At 42.1% G+C, this 19,419-nt stretch overlaps 1 protein-coding gene across 1 annotated transcript; it reads right to left on the bottom strand.

Annotated features, from left to right (window-relative positions):
- Positions 1–85: 85 nt before the first annotated feature.
- si:ch1073-335m2.2 (msx2-interacting protein) lies at positions 86–18,026 on the bottom strand. The gene is given in 16 exon segments (XM_054616476.1): positions 86–1,137; positions 1,363–1,521; positions 1,609–1,803; positions 1,910–1,978; positions 2,253–5,674; positions 5,677–9,623; positions 9,918–10,018; positions 10,110–10,223; positions 10,318–10,431; positions 10,537–10,662; positions 10,749–10,900; positions 11,068–11,268; positions 12,262–12,416; positions 12,551–13,027; positions 16,110–16,424; positions 17,740–18,026. Coding segments are annotated over 16 exon segments (9,762 nt in total). The 5' UTR covers positions 17,823–18,026; the 3' UTR covers positions 86–1,005.
- Between the last annotated feature and the right edge of the window lie 1,393 nt (positions 18,027–19,419).

Genomic DNA, 19,419 nt, shown 5'->3' with positions numbered 1-19,419 from the left:
TAAGGTTTAGCTCAATAAAAATATAAAAACATTCTTGCCAAATAACACACATGAGATAAAAAAATAAAGGATTATATCTTAAATATTCAAGTTTTTCTTGAGTTTGTTTTATTTGAGTTACAAAATATGAAGTGCCATCAGCAGACTCCCCAGGAGAGTTTGCCAACCTTCTTGTGTTACAAGTATTTACACCCAAAAATCAAGGATATCCATCTAAATTTCCACACTCTGCGTTCTGGTTTGTCCCAGAGTTCAAGTCTCTGTTGAGTTGTCCAAGTTCCATTTTCAAAGTTTAAATATTTAAAATATTTACAAGTCCTGTATTCAAAAACTCCCAAATCATAATGTAGCTTGTTCAATGCAAAGGCAGGAGCCAAAAATGTAACTGCTTCAGTATTGTGAGAAAAAGAGCAGAGCTGGTGGAGTTAAAGGAGCTGTTAAACGAACATGGTCCTCTACAGGGTCTCCATAGTTTTATAGTTAATTTTTCCTCCTCTAAAAGAAAGCCTGGGCAAGATAGTCTGTACATAATTATTTAAAATTACATGTTGAAATGTCTTTTTAGCCATTGCGATGCAAAAGCTTCTATGATCCACTCTTGTGAAGAAATGAATATGACAATCAATAAAAGACAGGTGAAAGAAAAAAGGCCACCAAGATAGTCACTCGTTGTTCATCAAACATCCTGATTTTTTCTTCAGAGCATCTTCGAACATTAAAATAAAACTCCAATAAATAGAAATACAGCAGAGAAATGGTCAAATAAGACTGATTCTGGTTTGGTCCATCTCTGAGTTTTTTTGAGAAGGACAAAAAATACCAGACGGGAGTGACAAAAGAAAAAATAGACTGAAAACAAAAAGCGTTGATAAAGTATATCCTACACATTCCCATTTTGTCCAGGAAAAAAAAAAAAAAAAAAAAAAAAAGTTCTCTTATTCCTCTGGTTTCCTGAGGCTCATCCGCAAGAACATCCATGGATGGTACGGTTCCCAGCAGTGAAGGTTACACAGAGGTGATGACAATCATGAGGTGTGGCGAGATGCTGGAGATCCTGTTGAGAAGGTCGGGGGCGAGCTGAGACAAGTGGCTCTCTGAAAATTCGCATGGTGGGAAAATCTGTAGCACATAGGCAGGCTGGAAAAAAAACAAGAAAAAATATATTACACAACAAGTCATGTGCATTGGTTGTGCAAAGATACTAAATGAAAACCCAGTAAAAAGTTAGAGTGAACTGTAGATGTCACATCATTTGATGAAAAGAGATTTGCTTAAATAATTTAACTTCTATGTATCACTCAAAAAAACCCAGTTATTTACAAATTACTGGGAAAAAAGTTGACACAAACAATCATGTCTCACCTGATTGGATCCCGGGTTGGGAATATTAATGATACCAGCAGCCAACTTTGCCTGCAAGTAGTTGATGAAGGCGGCCTTAAGAGCTTGAGTTTGGTTTAGGACATCGTCTTGATCTCGTCCACATGGCAGAGCGAGGAGAAGACAGAAGTCAGTGTCCCCCTGTAGGGTGAAACATGTAAACGTTGTTAGACTCAATTTAATGAAATGGAAACTTTACTCTATGGGAGCAAGACGAGGCCCACGTACCGTCATTCTTCGGGCTACACTCTCTAGTTGTGAAGCCTCTAGCCTCATTCTCTGGACGATCCGAAGCAATGCGCCTCCTTCTTGAAGCGGCAGCGACCGATGAGCCAAAGCTTTGTTACCGCAGACAAAATGCAACTGGACTGCAGCTGTGTCGTTCTTCAGTGCCAGCAGGCCTTGCCACACAATAGGGTATTTCTGTTTAAATGTGAGACAAAACAAAAGACAAGTATGTCAGACAAAGCCAGCTCTTGTTAAGATCAACAACGCCGAAGACAATTTATACTGATGAGTTTTGTCTTACCGTGAGCAACTGCACCATATTAACGGGCTGCGCCATCTTGCCATCTGGTTTTGTCTGGGGGTCTGCAGCCTAAGGAGTCCACACAATAGTGCAATGTGTCATGAACAGTTTCTCCAATACGAAGATATAAACCCAAATTTGCATGTATACTTAGTTGGCCAGTAAATTATTATCAAAATGCTCATGAAGTTAAATCTTAAGCTCTTTTAAACAGTTTAAACAAAAGGTGAACATTGTTGATAAAACCTTCATGATGGTAGGATTTGGAGGCAGTTGTATCAGACTGCATTGCTTTTAGCTTGGTGTACCTACTAAACCGGAGTGTTAAGTGCAGTGAACTCACCATGGTTGGTGTGACGTTCAGTGGTGGCTGGTTAAGTCCAACAGGAGACGTCTCTGGTATTTGAGAATGGATGCTTCTTGGGTTTGAGTACATCCCTGTGTACTCTGTGAATGAGCCACTAGGCCCTGGTGGCATTAGCTGAACTCTCTGGGGAGATGCCATTGCTTGCCCAGACTGTCTGATCCCCATCATTCCATCTTTAGGAAGAGGAGAGTGTGGCCTCTTTGCCTCCAGTGGCTTTGTTATATCTTTCTCAGACACACCTTTTGGCAAAACATGTGCCCTTGGAGACAACGACAGGGGCAGGCTGGAAGGCGCAGAAGAGGAGGGAAGGGTTTCTTGAATGTGTCCAGAATGAGGGTCAGTGGCCAAACGCTCTCCCTGCTGGTGCATGAGGACTCGCATATCTCTTTGTGCCATGTATGTTTCTAACTGGACACTACCGCGCAAAGGCCCGCGAGGATCCGACTGCATATTCTCCGGTTTTAACTGTGCAGCCGATTGTCTTCCTGAAGCCTGGTGGAAGCGCCTGGCTTCTTCCTGTTCCCCGTCGTGACCCCTCAAAGAACCGGGGTTCACCTTGAGAACCTTGTCCCTGCCAACAGCCTGGGGTGAGGTGGGCCGTGACTGCATGGGACCGGACCACGGAGAGGCAAGGGGCTCGCTATGCATCCCATAGCTCATCACAGAGAGAGGAGGGGTATTGACCCGAACATCTCCTTGGACAAGATGCCCCACTGGAATTGACTGGTTAACCCGGTGAGGAGACATCCGTCCCATGCCTCCAGGCACACTGTGAGGGGGCATGATAACCGACTGCTCTGCATGGTGGACACCGGTAATAAACTGTTGCATGGCGGGAAGGCCAGTAGATAACATCACTGGTATGCCCTTGGGTGACGAGGAGCCTACGGGTGAGGACACTTTAGTAAACGGAGTGTGTGGATGACCTGACTTGCGAGGGGATCGCGGCTCCTGTTTGACCCCACTGATATGGGAGGGTCCTCTGTCACCAGCCGCTGTAACGAAACCTACGTGGTTGCCAGGCGGAGACGGCAAATGGGGGCTTATCGCAGGACTTATAGCAGAGGTCCAAGTCGTTTTAGCTCCGTCCGTACTGTGAGGATCAGCACTGTCCATTTTCTTCTGATGTTTTATTGGCATGTATTCTGGATGGTAACTCATTACTTGCTGGTTGCCTTGTGTGAGACGCTTCACTACTCCTTGAGTTCCAGATTGGTAAGTGGATTCCATCTTTTCCAAACCAGTGCTCTCTTGTTTAATAGAAGACAAAGTTGACTGCGTCTTACCAGGATGCCCATGATCTGTCTGCACTGAAGGCCCCTTCTGAAGTCCTAAATGAGAATGGCCATACATTTCCTGTTTTATCTGGGGCATGGACACCAGCTGCTGAGATTCGATGTCACCTGTTGTTGCTTGTGGGATCTGACTTATTTTTGCACTTATCCTCTGGGGTCCCTCCGTTTTCTGGCCCGAGTGGCTCAATACCACCACTCCTTCAGATGTATTTACTCTCAGACCTGGGCAAGACCCTGGACCAAGAGTAGGGCTTTCGACAATGAAGCGTGCAGCACTTCCGCCTCCATCGCCAACAGCTGGTCCATGGTATGATCCGGTATCGTCTTTGATGGTCCTATAGGCTGGTTTGGGTAGAGTCATGTCAACGCAGGGGTTTCCAATGTTCATGTTTACTTTGTCCTCAGGCTCAGGAGGGTTGCAAACACGACTGATAACAGAGGTTGCCGTGGACGCAATAACAGAGATCACAGACTTCGTCTCAGGAGAAGGTAGTGAGGCTGGAGCTCGAGCAATAGGTGGAGCTGGATGAGCTGCCATTCCACTGCCAGATAGTGGTGACTTATTTGGCACAACAGCTGATGGAGTATTGCCTTCAGAGGGGTTCTGATCTCGCAGGGTGGGTAGATTACTGGGAATAGAACTACTGCCTGGCAAAGAAATGTTTTTATGTTTCATAAGAATCTGTCTCAAGTCACTTGTGCCATGATCAATATCCATGTTTTCAGGGTCTGAAGGGAAAGGCTGGTTTTCCTTGAACACCAACGGCATGGGAGATGAAGAGGAGACCCCTGTATCTTTAGACTGATGGCGCCAATCTGGTGGAGAAACAGGAATTCTACTGGTTTGAATGGGTCTGATGTTAGGCCTGTTGGCTAGGGGAGACAGGGAAGGGGAGATGCAGTCAGGTGACACCTGTTGAGGCTTTGGGCATATTTGACTCTTAGACTGGGGGTTAACAGATTTAAGATGTTGAATCTGTTCTCCAGAAGATGACTCAGACTCTGCGACTACATCTGAGACCTTGACAGCTAAAGGCTCAGGTTCTGGCTTCCATGTGGTCGAAGTAATAACTGCAGTAGTTGCTGCTGATGGAGTTGTTGCAGGAACAGTCTTTACACTGGAAGGTGGGCTATCAGCTGAAGGAGTTGTCAATTCCTCACACATTGAAGGCCCTTCCTTTGAATCTTTTCTTACTTGCTTTTGGCCTTTACGTTTAGGTCTTCCCTTTTTGGGTGTGGCAGGGAAGACAGGCTCCTCCTGTAAAGCAGGTATATTTGTTTCAGATTCATTTTCTTTTGCAGGCAAAATCGAGTCTTGTATCTCAGGTTCTGAACCTACGCCTGCACTTGATGGAGCTGCTGGAGCTGCTGGAGCTGCTGGAGGTAATGATACAGTTCCATCCTCAGCAGTTATGGAGTCAATAGCAGCCATGAGTTCTGTTTCGCTAGCAGGATAAGGTTTTTCTTCCTCTGGGTCACTTTTCACTTCTGTAGGCGGGACCGGCGGGACCGGTGGTTCTGTTGGAAAACCTGGATCTGTAAGTTTAGCAATGTTTCTCAGAGCCTGCTCCAATTCTAGCTCCTGTGAAATTAAGCTTTTTGGCGATTCCAGAAGCTCTTTTTTTTCCAAATTGGCATCTTCCTTTTCCTCATTGGTGGAACCCCCTTTGTTGGCATTAGTACACTTTGAAACGTGATCACTCTGCTCACCAGGTTTTGACTTTTTTGAAGAATCTTCTTGTTCATCATCCCCTAACTGAAGAAGATCTTTCACCTCTGTGACATTTAGTCGGATTTTGAGGTTCTTGAGAATAGGAGACTTGGGAGTCCTTGTCAACTTGGTTTTTCCTCTAACAATCCTGTCTTTTTCCAAGGTGGGTTTCTCTTCTAAGACTGGGGAATCGGTCTCTTTCCCATTTGATTTACCCTCACAAGCCTTTTCATGGAAAACTATTTTATCTCTGCCCAATTCTCTTCCTTGTTTGTCTTTCTCCTCTTTCTTTTGGTCAACTTTTATTGTTGGTTCTTCTTTACATGAACTTGATGAATCTTGCAAAGCCATAGAATCTTCATCTGTGAAATCCATTTCCTGATCATCAGCCCCCTCAGTTTTTTCCCCTTCCTTGTTGATCCAGATCCTAGGACTGTCTGCATTGGATTCAATGAACACTTTGTGCCATGAGGGGACGATTTCCCTTTTGACACTCTTGGAATTCGTTCCCCACCTTCTGATTCATTTGAATCTGTGTCTTTATTGTCCATTTTAGATTTTTCTACTTTAACTGTTGAACTTTCTTCGCCACGTCTGCGATTCTTGGGAGGACGGCCCCGTTTAACAATAGGGATTGGGGCGGGTGGATCCTGCTCGATATTTTGTTGTAGTGTTGCATCTTTGTCTGTACCTCGCTTTCGCGCAGAGCGTGGTGACTCTGTTTCCTTTCCAGAATGAACTGGTGCATCATCTTCAACTGGAGTGGCATACACTGATTTAACATTTCTTCGTCTTGCTCTGCCCGCTGATATGCCCGGCTCTGACATATCAGGTTCTGATCCATGAATAGGAGATTTGCCTGTAGACTTTGATTCAGCTCTTGGGGATGATCCACGTTTCAGCTTCTCTTTGTCAATGCGCTCACTCTTGCGTGTTGCTTGTTTCTCAGAACTAGAGGTTGACATGGCGGGAACTGGAGAAACTTGAGCAGGGGATTGTTTGCCCTTTTTATTTTTCATTTCTTTTGTTTTATGCTCTTTCTGAGGTGAGGCTGGCTCGTCATTTGTGTCAGTATCAATGGGCATCTGCACTTTACTAACTTGAAGTTTCCTCTCTACCTCAGGCTCTGCTACTGCTTTCCAAACAATGTGGGTTTCTTTCTCTTCCTCTAGAAGACTAGGTGGTATGGGACTCGTGGCTTCAGGCACTTCTGGTTGTGTCGTCTCAGGATCCAGCTCTGCTTCTGAAATGCTAACAAACTCATCATGAGAATCACGACGGCCTGGTTTTTCAGGACAGAAAGGTTTTACATCCTCAGTAATATCCAATTTCCCTTCAGATGGAGAAGGTTTACATTTATCCACTAAATAACTGGGTTCAGGTGCTGCTATTTGTGCAGGTTCACTATCAGTTGGTGCCTCAGTTAATGGGTGCTGCATGGGTACGACAGGTTCATTTTCTTTCACCTCTTCTTTTTCCTCTTCCTTTGTGACGGACACAGGGGTATAAAGATCCGGGGCTGGGGTTAACACAACACATTTCTCTTCAGGTGGAGGAAAGTCTTTGACCACAAATTGGGTGACAGGAGTTGGTATGAGTCTGGGTTCAGAGATCAGCTCTTCAGCAGGACTGATGGGTTTAATTTCTGGCTCCATGATAGATTCCATTGTCTCAGGCGACTGCAGAGCCGGTTGCTCTTGAACAGGAGCTTTTTCCACTTTAATCTCACCTGTAGGCACTGGGTCTACTTTTGCCTCTTGCAGCTGATGGGTTTTATTCTTCTGTTGTTGCAGTCGTGTGAGTTCCAAAAAACGACTATGGAAAAGGACAACTGGCCCCGAGTCTAGTTCACCATCTACCGTCCCTTGCTGACCAGGTTGTTGGTTTTGTGTATGTTCAGGTTCTTCATGTTTGCGTTCCAAGTGTTGAAGTCGCCTAGAGTCCAGCTCAAAGACGGGGCTGTGAAGGAAGCGTGAAGCAAAAAGTTCCCTGCGTTCATGTTCCTCTGGCTTAGGTTCCTCCTTCCTGTCATCAAGTTTGTCTTCGGCTCCAATTCGACTCTTTTTCTTTTTCATGTACCAGGAAGGTGTAGGTCGTGGTGCTGATTCTACCTTCTCAGTATCCTTTCTGCTGCGTAAACCTGCAAAGTGAGAATCATAATCCAAAAACGACCAGTTATCTTCTCTTGAAGACGAGAGAGATTTTGCACGTTCGAGCAGAGCCTTTGTATCCGGTGTGATAGTTTGATCAAGTGCAAAGGAGTAGAATTTGTTCCTTTCAAGATGTGCTAGTTTGGGGTCTGAAAACCTGTCAACCCTTGGCCTCTCGGCAAAAGGCACAGATGTGGACGGCATAGGAGAGTGGGGTTTGTTCTCTCGGTCCTCCTCAGAGTCGGATCGTACTTCCCCAGGCTCCAAGTCATGCCACATACCATATTCCAAACGCTTGCGATTGTGAATGTTCTTACTTAGACTTCTAGAAAAGTTCAGGTCAGGCAACACGTCTTGTTTAACTCTGCTCTCCCATCTCTTTTGTTGCTCTTCCTCCACACTAAGTAAAGGGGTGTTTGGCTTGTTTGCCTGTGTGTTATGTGTCCTCTTGACTAATAGCTCCAGATCTGGGTGAATCTTTTCCTCATGTCTACTTAACTCTTTCTGAGAAGGCTCCACGAAGTCCTCATCTGCATGGAGAGAGAAGTGCTGATGTCCTGGAGAGGACATGTTGTTCCAGTCAGGATCTTCACTTTTTTGTCTAAAGCTCCTGTAGACACGCTCCCTCTTAATTCCTGAGTCAGGTTCAAATTGGTCTACTTTCTTTAGTTTGTGAGACGGAAAATTATCTGTGACATCCTCAGGTGGTTTTCCAACTTCATGCACAAGACTGCGATGTTCCAGGTCCTCTGTTTCACTTCCGTGAGGACTTCCTGGTTTGTCAGATTTGTCAGAGTCCCGCTGCTGTTGCTGCTGGTGCAACCGTCTATTTTGCTCCATTTGCTTGCGGTAACTCTGAGAGAGGTCAATATCAACGTGGTCTTCCTTGCTTTTAACGCTTTTGTCAGGGTCGGCATTCAGAGCAAATTTGAAAGCCGCATGGTGTTCTTGCTCTCTTATACTGCTTTGGTCTGTAATCCCCTCATGGGAAAACCTTCTGGATGAAGTGTGCCCTGGATGTCGTTTTGACTCCAGTGGGTCCAAAGATCCCTCCGACTTCTCTCTTTGCCCTCTAAGGTCCTCTTGACCATCCTTCTGAGTGCCACTTTTGTCAGCTTTGAGTCTTGAATCTCTCCGTTGTGAATCTTTGTTTTTGTCAGTGTCCAACTCTTTCAAATATGTGCCACTAGCACCAAAGTCAGAGGATGGAATAACATCCTCCTCCTCATGCCTGCTTCTTTTCTGACGAATAGTCCTGCCTCCTGAATCAGCAAAGCGCCTTTTTCTTGCAGCAAGGCGGTCTGAATCCACTGATGAATCTTTCCCATCATTTCCAATATCAGGCTTTAGATGTTTCTTGACTCTGTTTTTTCCATCCACGTCTGAATTCTCACCTTTACTCATTTCAGATCTTTCACTTTTTACAGAGTCATGATGAGCAGTTGACGACGGATTTCCAGTAAGAGATTCACCATCCCCTTTACTTTTCTGCCTCTCATGGGAATCTTGGTCTGATCCCCTTCCTCTTCCAGACCCTCCATCACAACCAGTCTCAAGCTCCGTTTCAGGTAGTGGGTTGGATGGGGATTGCGCCTTTGCTTTCCTTGATTTAACCTTCTCAGCTTTGTCTTTGTCACCTTTCTCTTTTCGTTTTGCACGTTTGGTTTTCTCAGCACCTGCAACACGTTCTGGTTGGCTGCTCTTATCAGTCTTCGCGGCAAGTTCCAGCAAGGTCTTATCCGATTTGTCAAAGTGTGGTGGTGACATTGAACTCACACTACCACTTCGCTCAGAGGACTGGCTATAAACCCGCCGTTCTGAGTCTCTGGGAGCACGGTCAGATGGTGAAGGAGATACCGTCGGAGTAACAGGTCGCCTTGGATGGGAAGGACTCCACCTGGTGCGGTCGGCCTCAAAACGTTCTCGCTCTCTTTCCCGCTCTCTTTGAATATATGTGTATTTTCGGATGTCTTGCTCAAAGGGGTCTCTGTAATCCCTGTAGTCTCTTGGGTCTTCATGATAACGCGGGTCAAAGTGTTCCCCCTGATAGTGTTCCAGTTCAGGAAAACGGTCTCTGCTGCGAGCAGCATAGTCTCTTCGAGCTTCCTCTGGATAGATGCCAGGCGTTCGTATATTCTCATAGTAAGCCCTTTCTGCAGTAAATTCATGGTATGGAGGTCTTCGTTCCTCTCTGTAGAGTGAATGGAGCGAAAGAGAAGAAAATTAAATTTGTTACCCTAGTAATTTGTCATTTAGTAGCACTGTCACTTTCAGTAGGGCTAAATATTTTGCAGCGGAATTGTTATTCTAAAAAGGTTATCACTTTATGTGAGGCATATTTATATGGGTTAATTCAATTTGAATGAGGGTCCAAAAAAGCAATCTTATCAATTCTATTAACTGAAAAATGTCTGGCAATTTAAAAAATACATAATTAATTGTGGTCATTATCACTTGCATGCAATTCAAACTATTGGAATATTACCGTCGTTCAGCAGGAATTTCATAGAAGTCTCTAATGTCTTGACCAGATGTCTGCATAGATCGGTAGAATGCCATCTGACTCTCTTGACTTGCAAAATCCACCTTTAATAAAAAATTAAATAAAGTAAATAAGTTTTCCACAAATACATTAAAATACTGTTCTCCAATAAACCCCATAATTGTCACTGTTTACCTTTATTTTATTGCCACCAATCTTCCAACCTTTGGTCTCCCTTACAGCTGCCTGAGCAAAATCTGTGTTGTTGTACAAGATGAGGGCCATCCCTTTCAATCTATCAAACACAACCTACAAAAGGACAAAAAGGTACACTTAGAGTTTTGAAACCACACGGCATTAAAATAAAAGCTGAAAATCTTATGGAGAAAATATAACAACTTACCTTAACTACATGTCCATAACGGCAGAAATGCCGTGTGAGGTATTGCTCTGTAACACTGGTTGCTAAACCATCAAGCCAAACACATGTAGTGGGCATACTCTTTCCAAAGCCAAGCTTCAAAGAGAAAGAGAACAAGAGTCATATTATATACACAGAATACATTAGGTTGAAACCCTACTCAGTCAGACATTTTACTCTTGTTAACTGTAAAAACACTACCTTTAGTCTGTTGCTTCCCAGATACTCTCCATCCATCTTCTTAATGGCCTTGCAGACACTGGCAATATCAGAATACTGCACAAACGCATACTGGGGAACACCATTTACTTTCTTGATGTCAATGTCCTTGAGGAGAATAGACAGAACAATTAGAGACCCATTTCAAATGTAAAATGTACCAATTTACAGTACACAGTCAAACGGCAGCATACCACAATTTCTCCAAAGCGTTGGAAAATGTCGAGGAGTTGTTGATAACTGGTGGTCTTCTCAAGGTTGCCTATAAACAGGGTCCTTGTCGCCTTTGGGTGGAACTCATCTATCCGCCCATCCAAGGGCCTGAACTCATTTTCACTCTCTGTTTCTGAGGGGAAGGACGAGGTTTATCATTAACATGACTGACAAGCTGCCAAATGTCAAGCTCATATTATCCAACATCAGCACAATAACATTGTTTTATGTAATAATGTTTTATGAATTCCTTTGTTGGCACCAAGTTTTAATCCAAATGCCGTTTTGTGTATCAATTACCTGGGCCGTTCCAGGCAGTGACTTCAATAAGCATGCCAAAAAACAGCTTTCCTTTGGAGACAGTGAGGGCTTTCTCTTGATCCTCTTGTTGCCTAAAGAACACCAAACCATAGCGGTCTTCTGAAGCTCCATGGATCTGCACTGAGGTCACCTTCCCATGTTTCTTGAATTCGTGGAATAGTCCATCTTTTAAACTTGTGTCTGTGGAGGGTAAAAAAAAAAGATTACTATCCAATGCCCATCATCAAAAGGGGTACAGAAAGCATGTGTTGTCCAAAGTTTTCTACTTCTCAATCTTTGTTGTTGTAGGACTCTGTGCACACTGCATCTTGTTTAGGTGGTACTAACTGCCATGACTTGAATAGGAATAAGTTTAGAATGTGTAGTTACAGAATAGATGATTGTGGTCCAGGAACCTTTGCTATATATGTGAGTAAACCATCAAGAGTGTATCTGTGGAAATATGAGAAGCCCAGTGACCTGTACACCAGTGGGATCACATCCAGAATTTAAGGATCACATAACAGTAAAATGTTGTGTGGCTATAACGAAAAAAACATGTTAAGGATGATAAATTGATCGTTTTTGAATGATTTATTAAAAATTTCAATCGCATTTAGCATTTTTAAATTAAAGTTAGTTTGTAGGAGGAGGGAAACATGGTGTGTCCCCTTCAGATGGTAAAAATATTCTTGGCAGGCACAATTGAGTGAACTCTGTAAATGTGTTAAACAGATAATGGTTTTCAACGTCAGAGGATTGGAGACTACTGCGTATATAATCTGCATTAGAAATTTCAACAGCAGTTCAGGTGATAAATCTCCATCCTCAATTTGAAATAATGCCCTCTGGCAACTATTGAAGTCCATAACACAAAGTTAATTGGATTACAATTAGATTCCTGTTCAGCAACAGAAATTCACATTTGCAGGAACCCGAAACCAAGTTTCCGAACGTGGTCACATGATAAACTGTGCAACTTAATAAGGACCGTTTTATCTACATTATGTTCTGTGCACGCATGTCCATGTTGTTTCCCCAGTTCCGGCAAAAGCAATTTACAATGGATTTTATGGATAAGTTGGTGTTCTCTAGCCCGTTAAGAGCAATTTACGGATACTTCTGAGTGAGTATGAAAAGTCAAAATGGTTATTGGTACGACTCCATGAGAGAGGCTGACATGTAAAAACTTACCTGTTGAGCGCACTGGTAGGTTTTGCACTTTAATTCCAAAGCTTCTGCGTGGCTCATCTGAGTCGAGCCCCATAGAAGACTGAGTGGGTGCATGTGTAGCTGAAGACTGAGCAGAATGTGCCCGAGATCCATCACTTGAGCTGCTGTTTGAATCGCTGTTGTGGCAAAATAAATAAAAGAGAACAATGATTAGACACTTTTCTGAGTTTAAAACGGGTATTTGTTGATTCCCGCTCATGTTTCCCATGAAACAAAAATCTTTAATATCATAACATAACAAATGTCACACCTGCCGCTGCCCGTGCTGCTGGTGCTGCTGACAGAATCAGAGCTTGAAGATCTGCTGTGGGATCGAGATCGTGGACCCCTCCCAGGGGACAAAGGAGCTCTTTTAGGAGAATGAGGCGTTTTGGGGGTTTGTCCCGTGGTCCGTTGTGGGGAAGGGTGCCTCGACTGTGAGGAATGAGATGATCGGCTCCGACGGTGATGGTAGGTTCTATCAACCCGTCGTCCTCTGTCATCTCTGTATAGGTCACGTCGTGTAGAATTAGTCAGAGTAAAGGGGTCTCGAATTCTAGAGTCAAAATGTGGGTCTGATGCCTCAAAGGTCCCCGCGATAGCACTGCTCCCCGGGCCAGCAGCAGCAAACATGGAACGATCTCGGTAATAATCAGCGTTGTAGTGACGCGGTCTGTCGAAAGTGCCACTGCGCTCGTGGTGTCCATATGGGCTGTGATCATATGCACGTTCACGGCTTTCTGAGCTACTGTGAAATAAGAACAGGGTAGAGAGGAGGAAAAAAGGGAATTACTAGGATTCGCAAAAAAAAAGAAAAAAGGCATAAAAGACAACAACTTCCTATTTAGGAGCACAATAGCGAAAATCTAAGAGGTCGGTACAGCAAGGACACAGCCGAGAGGAGGCCAGATACATTTTGACGTTTAAAACTAATAAGATAGAGATCCTGTCGTTTTTGCCTTTGCAAAATTCATTAGTCTGTCTCTGGCAATTTTGGTCACTGTTCCAGTTGATCAATATAGAAAACAGAAGTGCTCAACTTTGATGAAAGTTACTACAAGGAACTTTCACTTTAATTCACTTCCGACTGCTGGTTGAAGGCAGCAGGGAAGTCAGATCTGGTCTTGTTTACTTATGTTTGTCATAAAGAGGCATCAGTATTAAATTGAGACTGTTTTATAACCAATTAAAAGTTTCTCACAGTAACTAAGGAACTGCTTTTTAACTTTTCAGCCACTAGTTTCCCAACAAAAGTTGCATATTTTTCTCACATTTAATATACCTTATTTATATAAATTGTTTTTTCCTTTTCATCACAACACAAAAATTAGGCCGAACAATTTGACTCATCTAGATACGACATAATGGGGTCAACCTACAAAATGCTGGTACTTTCTGTGAACACTATTATAGACGACGGTTAACAGATAGAGGGTGTCGTATGCTGTACCGCCTACAAAGCCTGTTGAGGCAAATTTGTGATATTAGGCTTATATCAGTAAAATTGACTTTACTTTTGTTGCGCTGCTAAACTGTCAGCAGCTTAAATTCCATTTAATTTATTGACAGCCCACAAGCCAATTTTTCTATACTGTAAATTCATCAACAGTCACGTGAAACAAAGCCACCCCAGACTTTGTCACTACAACCTTCTTTGTTTCATTATTAAGATCTACTCATACAAACACATTATTCAGCAATGTTGAAATGCTGTTCTTAGTATGTATACTTTTCTTTTATTTGCAAAAACTTTGAGCACTTTTGGCTCCTCTGGGTGTCCAGGGGAGCTGATTTCAGAGGTTGACTGTTCATGAACTATTGCTGATAAGAAAAAAGAAAATATTGAAAATATCTCTTAAATATTCAACCGTACAATTCTATCGAGGAGCTCAGTGGTACTGAAATTTAAAATGCCATGCAGTTCAGATATTTAAAGTGAAAACAATACTGTGTAGTATTTATGTGATACTGGAAAAAAAGAGGCACTTGCATTAAGAAATGACAAACACATATATGTATCGTATATATGCATTTTATAAAATATATTTTCTCCTCTCTTGCATCAAATCAATATTTTCCCTAAAAGCAGTGCAAAACCTAATATTAGACAAAGCACTAAGGAATGTTAGAGAAAGAAAATATGCAGAGGGCAGAGCAATACCAACCTTTTTGGAAAGAAGTTACCGAAACTAATCCGAATAAATTCTAGGTGGATCAGAATGTGAGCCCGAATGAAAAACCAAGGGGAAAAATCAATTGATCTAATTAGGCAAAAACGGTTCTCTTGAATCGCACTGCGCGTAATCTTCAAATACTGTGGAGCACCAGGCCAGTAGATTGTTGATGTATAATCCACAGTTAGGCTACTTAATTCTCTTCACTGGATGGAAAAAGGAAAAAACAAAACAATCACAGAAATGGACCTCTCTATGGATTTCTGGACATGTGGTTAAAAAAATTATGGTAACATAAGACCTTAATAAATAAATATGGATTTGTATAAAAAAAAAAAAAAAAAAAAAAAAAAAAAAAAAAAAAAAAAAAAAAAAAAAATATGATGAACTTCAGGGGATTCCAGGTTGACTATACAGTAAGTTGGTGCCCGAAAATACATCCATCTGGATCAATCTGGTCTTGTATGTCAGTATGTTCCAAGAGTTACGTTACGTGAAAAATGTATTCCACCGATAATATCAATTAGTTTACCATCACACAAGCTTGTAGACTCACAGACACTACGATCACAGCATATAAACTCCTCATGGGCTCATAGGCATCTTAATTCCACAATCCAAGGATCTTATGGGGCGTACGTACTGGAAGGCTTCATCTTTTGGCAGTAACATTTCAAGTTACTTTGAAAAAGTTGTCTTCAGCTCTCTGTAACATACTCTAAATGATCATCTCCTCATTGAGCGGAGATCTTACGCAGCTACATCCACACTTGAGTAATCCAGATTAATGGTTGCTACACCTATCCATACTAGGACCACATCAGTACATCCAACATGGGGTGCATACATCCAGGAGGGTACATCCCAACTAAGCGGTCTTCATGTGTCTTCATGGCCATCAATCCAAAACAAGAATAGCTCCACAATCTTGTTGTTTGGATCCTCTGTGTTCTTGCAAAGTCTTCTTGGTATGGCTTCCATATTTGGGACAAAAAAATGTTTACTGCATGTAGTTAATCTCCCCCTAAAATGACTGCGGTAGCCTAGAATATGTATACTATAATATTCTTCTTCATTGTTCTTCCATCCAATTGTTAAGAAACTTTAATCCAGAACAAGCCGTATCCACCGATGAAAAAAATGGTAAAATTAGTCCATCCATCGCCAGTGGCCAAGAGGGAAAAAAAAAAATTGACAAACCGATATATTACCTGACTAGATTCTTCAAAGAAAAGTACATCCTTTATAATAGGGATTTACTTCCACTTTCAAGCGATTCCAAGTAAAATCAAGGTTAGATCCCATATTTAGGAGAAAAATGTTTGAAAAGTATCCAAAAGCTCCCCAAGGTAGTTCCCCACAAAATGTAATAAATCCAAAACTCACCAGGATATTCCTCACAGATGTAATATCCAAACCAGATGTCAAACCTTGAATAATAGTTACCTTACCAAATGATAATGTGTAGTTAATTTAATTAGATCCCATGGGAAAGGCGAGTCAATTATGATGAAAAGTGGAACGATCCCTAATTACCTTTGTGCGACCCCCTCGAGGCATCTATCCCTCACGCATAACCCCACTATGTGTTAAGGTTTTACACCTATCCAATACTTAGATTCCCCTGGATTTCAAGGGGCGGCCGTGTCCACTTACCCATCTATTCTCCGTTCATAACGTCCCTCTCTGGTGTGAAGGGAAACAGGTGGGCCAAACACTGGACCAACTGTTCCCCTAGAGAATCCTGTAACATCTCGACTGCTCGAGGGTGAAGTTTCTTCAAGGCCCCGAACAGCACTAGGGACTGACCCAGGTTCATTGTAGTCAGTCCGAAGGTCCCTGTCTCCCATCTTGTTGACAGCATTGTGAGCCTTCTGCGCACTTTTGATATCCACAAAATCCACAAAGGCTGCCACACCACCCTCTGACCCTCGCTTCCGCAGGACTTTGACGCTTTCCACACGCCCATACCTGTGGAAATTACAATGAAAACAAGAGAGGAAATTACATATGAACCGGCCAAGATTAGGGTAAGTGCAGCTGTTTCTCTGAAAGCAAGAGCCTGTTTAATAGAAAGCAGAAGAAGCCCGGATATGAAAAGCTAAAGGTAATTATTGACCTAAAATGACCAAAGTAACTTAACATTTCCTTTTGGACCACCAAACAGCAACAAACTGTCTGAACTTCAGGAAACCTCTTCAACCGTGTCTGCAATTGTTATGCTCACGACTATGCATGGTGTTACAAGTATTATCCACTGTGTTATGGAGGTTTCCAAACAAACCTCAAGGTATTCACGTCTTCAACAACCTCACTGGGACCTAACACATGTCAAATGTCAGTGTTTAACAACTATATAAAAAGCGTATCATCAAACACAGCTGTCACCAGACCCTGAGCTGGTAATGCTGTACAAGAGTGACTATGACTTGTTATGTTACAGTGTGTTGTGTTGCTTGCGGGTGTGTTGATTGGTTACTCAAGAGGCCTTTATGTAATGTAGCAAAACAATAAAAACACACCATGAGCCTATATGTTTTTAAATGACTTCTACAAACAATGTGCAGCACACACGTCTATGTGGTAAACTCTCTTTATAGTCATGCACTTGAATATAAAGAGAGTTTACACCAGGTTTTGCCAGCTGTGGGGAGCAAAACCTGGTTTGCATTTTACATGTAAATTGGCCCATTTTGAAAACAACAGGGAGTTTAAGTGAGGGACAGTGATGGCTACCACCGTCGAGCAGATCCACAACTTGCTGCCGTTTTGTCATCAGCTCAGTGATCTCAGCATATTGTGGATTCTCGACATTTTAATATTTCTCACTTTAACACAGTGAACCAGAGAAACGACGTCACGAGTCCCACGTCTCCAGAGGCTAAAATAACCCCGAGTCATGCCGTGTTATTTGACCTGCCGTCGGGCTGGTACTGGTCGTGTAGACGTCTCGACTTCCCACAAAATGGTTGGCTGGGTGTTAGCTCGGCGTTAGCTCGGTGGCTACATAGCCTAGCTGCTCGCCTCCTGGGTTGAGCAAAAACTTCGCCCAAATTCAGTAAAGTAAACATTTACACCCGAGTGGTTGCATGCCCACAATCCCAGTCTAACACATAACGCTGTGCTGCAACACAGCCTAGACAGCACGTAGGAAACCCCGAGCAGTGCAAGTGCACACATGCTAACGTTAGCCGCGTTAGCATCTGACCGTCGCGACCGAGCTAGCCTTCGTTCTAGAACGAGCGCGCGCTGCTCGGCCGACGGAGCCGCCTCTTGCGTAACCTACCGTTTAAAATGCTCCACGATCTTCTCCTCTCGAACATGTTCGGGTAAATTTCCCACCCAAAGGTGTCTGGTTTCCCGAACCATCTTGCGCTATTCTCCCCCCCTCCACGCTCATATGCTCATGCACGTTTCTAATCCCCCGCCGGCCGGAGGTCCGCCTGAACAAAATGAGCGCCGGTGGACTCGGTGAATCGTCTGGGCCTGGTAGCCCGCTGCCCGCTTAGCTTTAGCTGATGCGTCCTCGACCCGTGCACGTGGACGCGCGTCAGACTCTCGCTCCTGGTGGTTTTTTTTGGGTGCGAGCGGCGCGGCCCCGGCTTCGTGTGCAGCGCGTGCTTGACAGATGAGCACGTGATTTGTACAGAAAGAACAAACAGCAGATAGCGAGCAGTGTTTGTCTGTGTTTGTCTGTGTTATTGATTATAATCATCCCAGTTGCAGACATTTTTTTATTTTATTTTATTTATTTTAACGTGCCAGGGTTGGATACATGCTTAACGTGTATTAAGTGATTTAATAAAAGCTATTAATAATATATATATGTTATAATATATATTATGATATATATTATTAATATATTTATTATTAATATATATATTATATAATATATATAATATATATTATGTAATATATATATACATAATATGTATTATATAATATATTATATATTAGATATATTTTATATTCTATATTCTGTAATATATAATATATATATATTCTATAATATATATATATATTATTAATATATAATATATATTAATATAATTAATATAATTAATATATAATTAATATATTAATAATAACAGGCCAAAAACCAGAGAAATTTAGTTTATAATGATAAAGAGAAGAAAGCAGCAAATCACAGTGAGCTGAAACCAGCAAAAAAATTATTTCAAAATCGGAATAGCTAAAAAGAACCACATTTGCCACTCCAGAAAACTTCTGACACATCACTAATGTATTGTTCGGCCCTCAAGTCCTTCTTAAAACTTAAAAACTGTTTAAAACACCAACGTAAGGTTCTCATCCTCATTCAACGCTCAGTTAAAAAAAAAAAGAATTGTCTGACCAGTTGTGGGATTTATGTTCAGATCGTGTTTGGAAATTTAAATTCAGCAGAGTTGTTTTCTTAAACAAAGCTTACATTAATTTACTATGCTATACTAAACTACACAAATCAAGTGCTCAATTCATATTTTTTTATTAATTAATGCTTTTTTGAACTGCCTGAATCAGACTGTTATTCTCTTCTTTTAATTTTAAGAAAATTACCTAGAGTGAGACTATAAATTTAGCTGAACAGGGCCACTCAGGCCACAAAGTGATAATGGTTCATACTAATGTAAGAGTATCGCAGGTAGAGAACTCTCCTAAAGTAAGCAAAGAGATTCGGTAATGTCTCAAAGCAATATCTACCTCAACTTTGAAAACATTAGCTAATATTAGCCTCCATAAACTAGTGGTCATACCAGACTCAAACTGTATTCAATTTAAATATTGTGTTTTATTGTCTGTGAATTCAACCTTTAATTTCCTTCTAAATAGTCCTACTGTAAGGACCAGACAGAAAAGATAAGCGACTGGCAACATTGCAATATTTACATAGTAAAAAAAGTGTGGTGAATATAAACGAAAGTGCCGCAACATTTTTTTTCTTAATTATTTTTTTAATAAAAGGTAT

The sequence above is a fragment of the Anoplopoma fimbria genome, chromosome 17, assembly GCF_027596085.1.
Source record: "Anoplopoma fimbria isolate UVic2021 breed Golden Eagle Sablefish chromosome 17, Afim_UVic_2022, whole genome shotgun sequence".
In the NCBI taxonomy this organism is placed as follows: domain Eukaryota; kingdom Metazoa; phylum Chordata; class Actinopteri; order Perciformes; family Anoplopomatidae; genus Anoplopoma; species Anoplopoma fimbria.
This window is presented reverse-complemented; position numbering and strand designations above follow the sequence as displayed.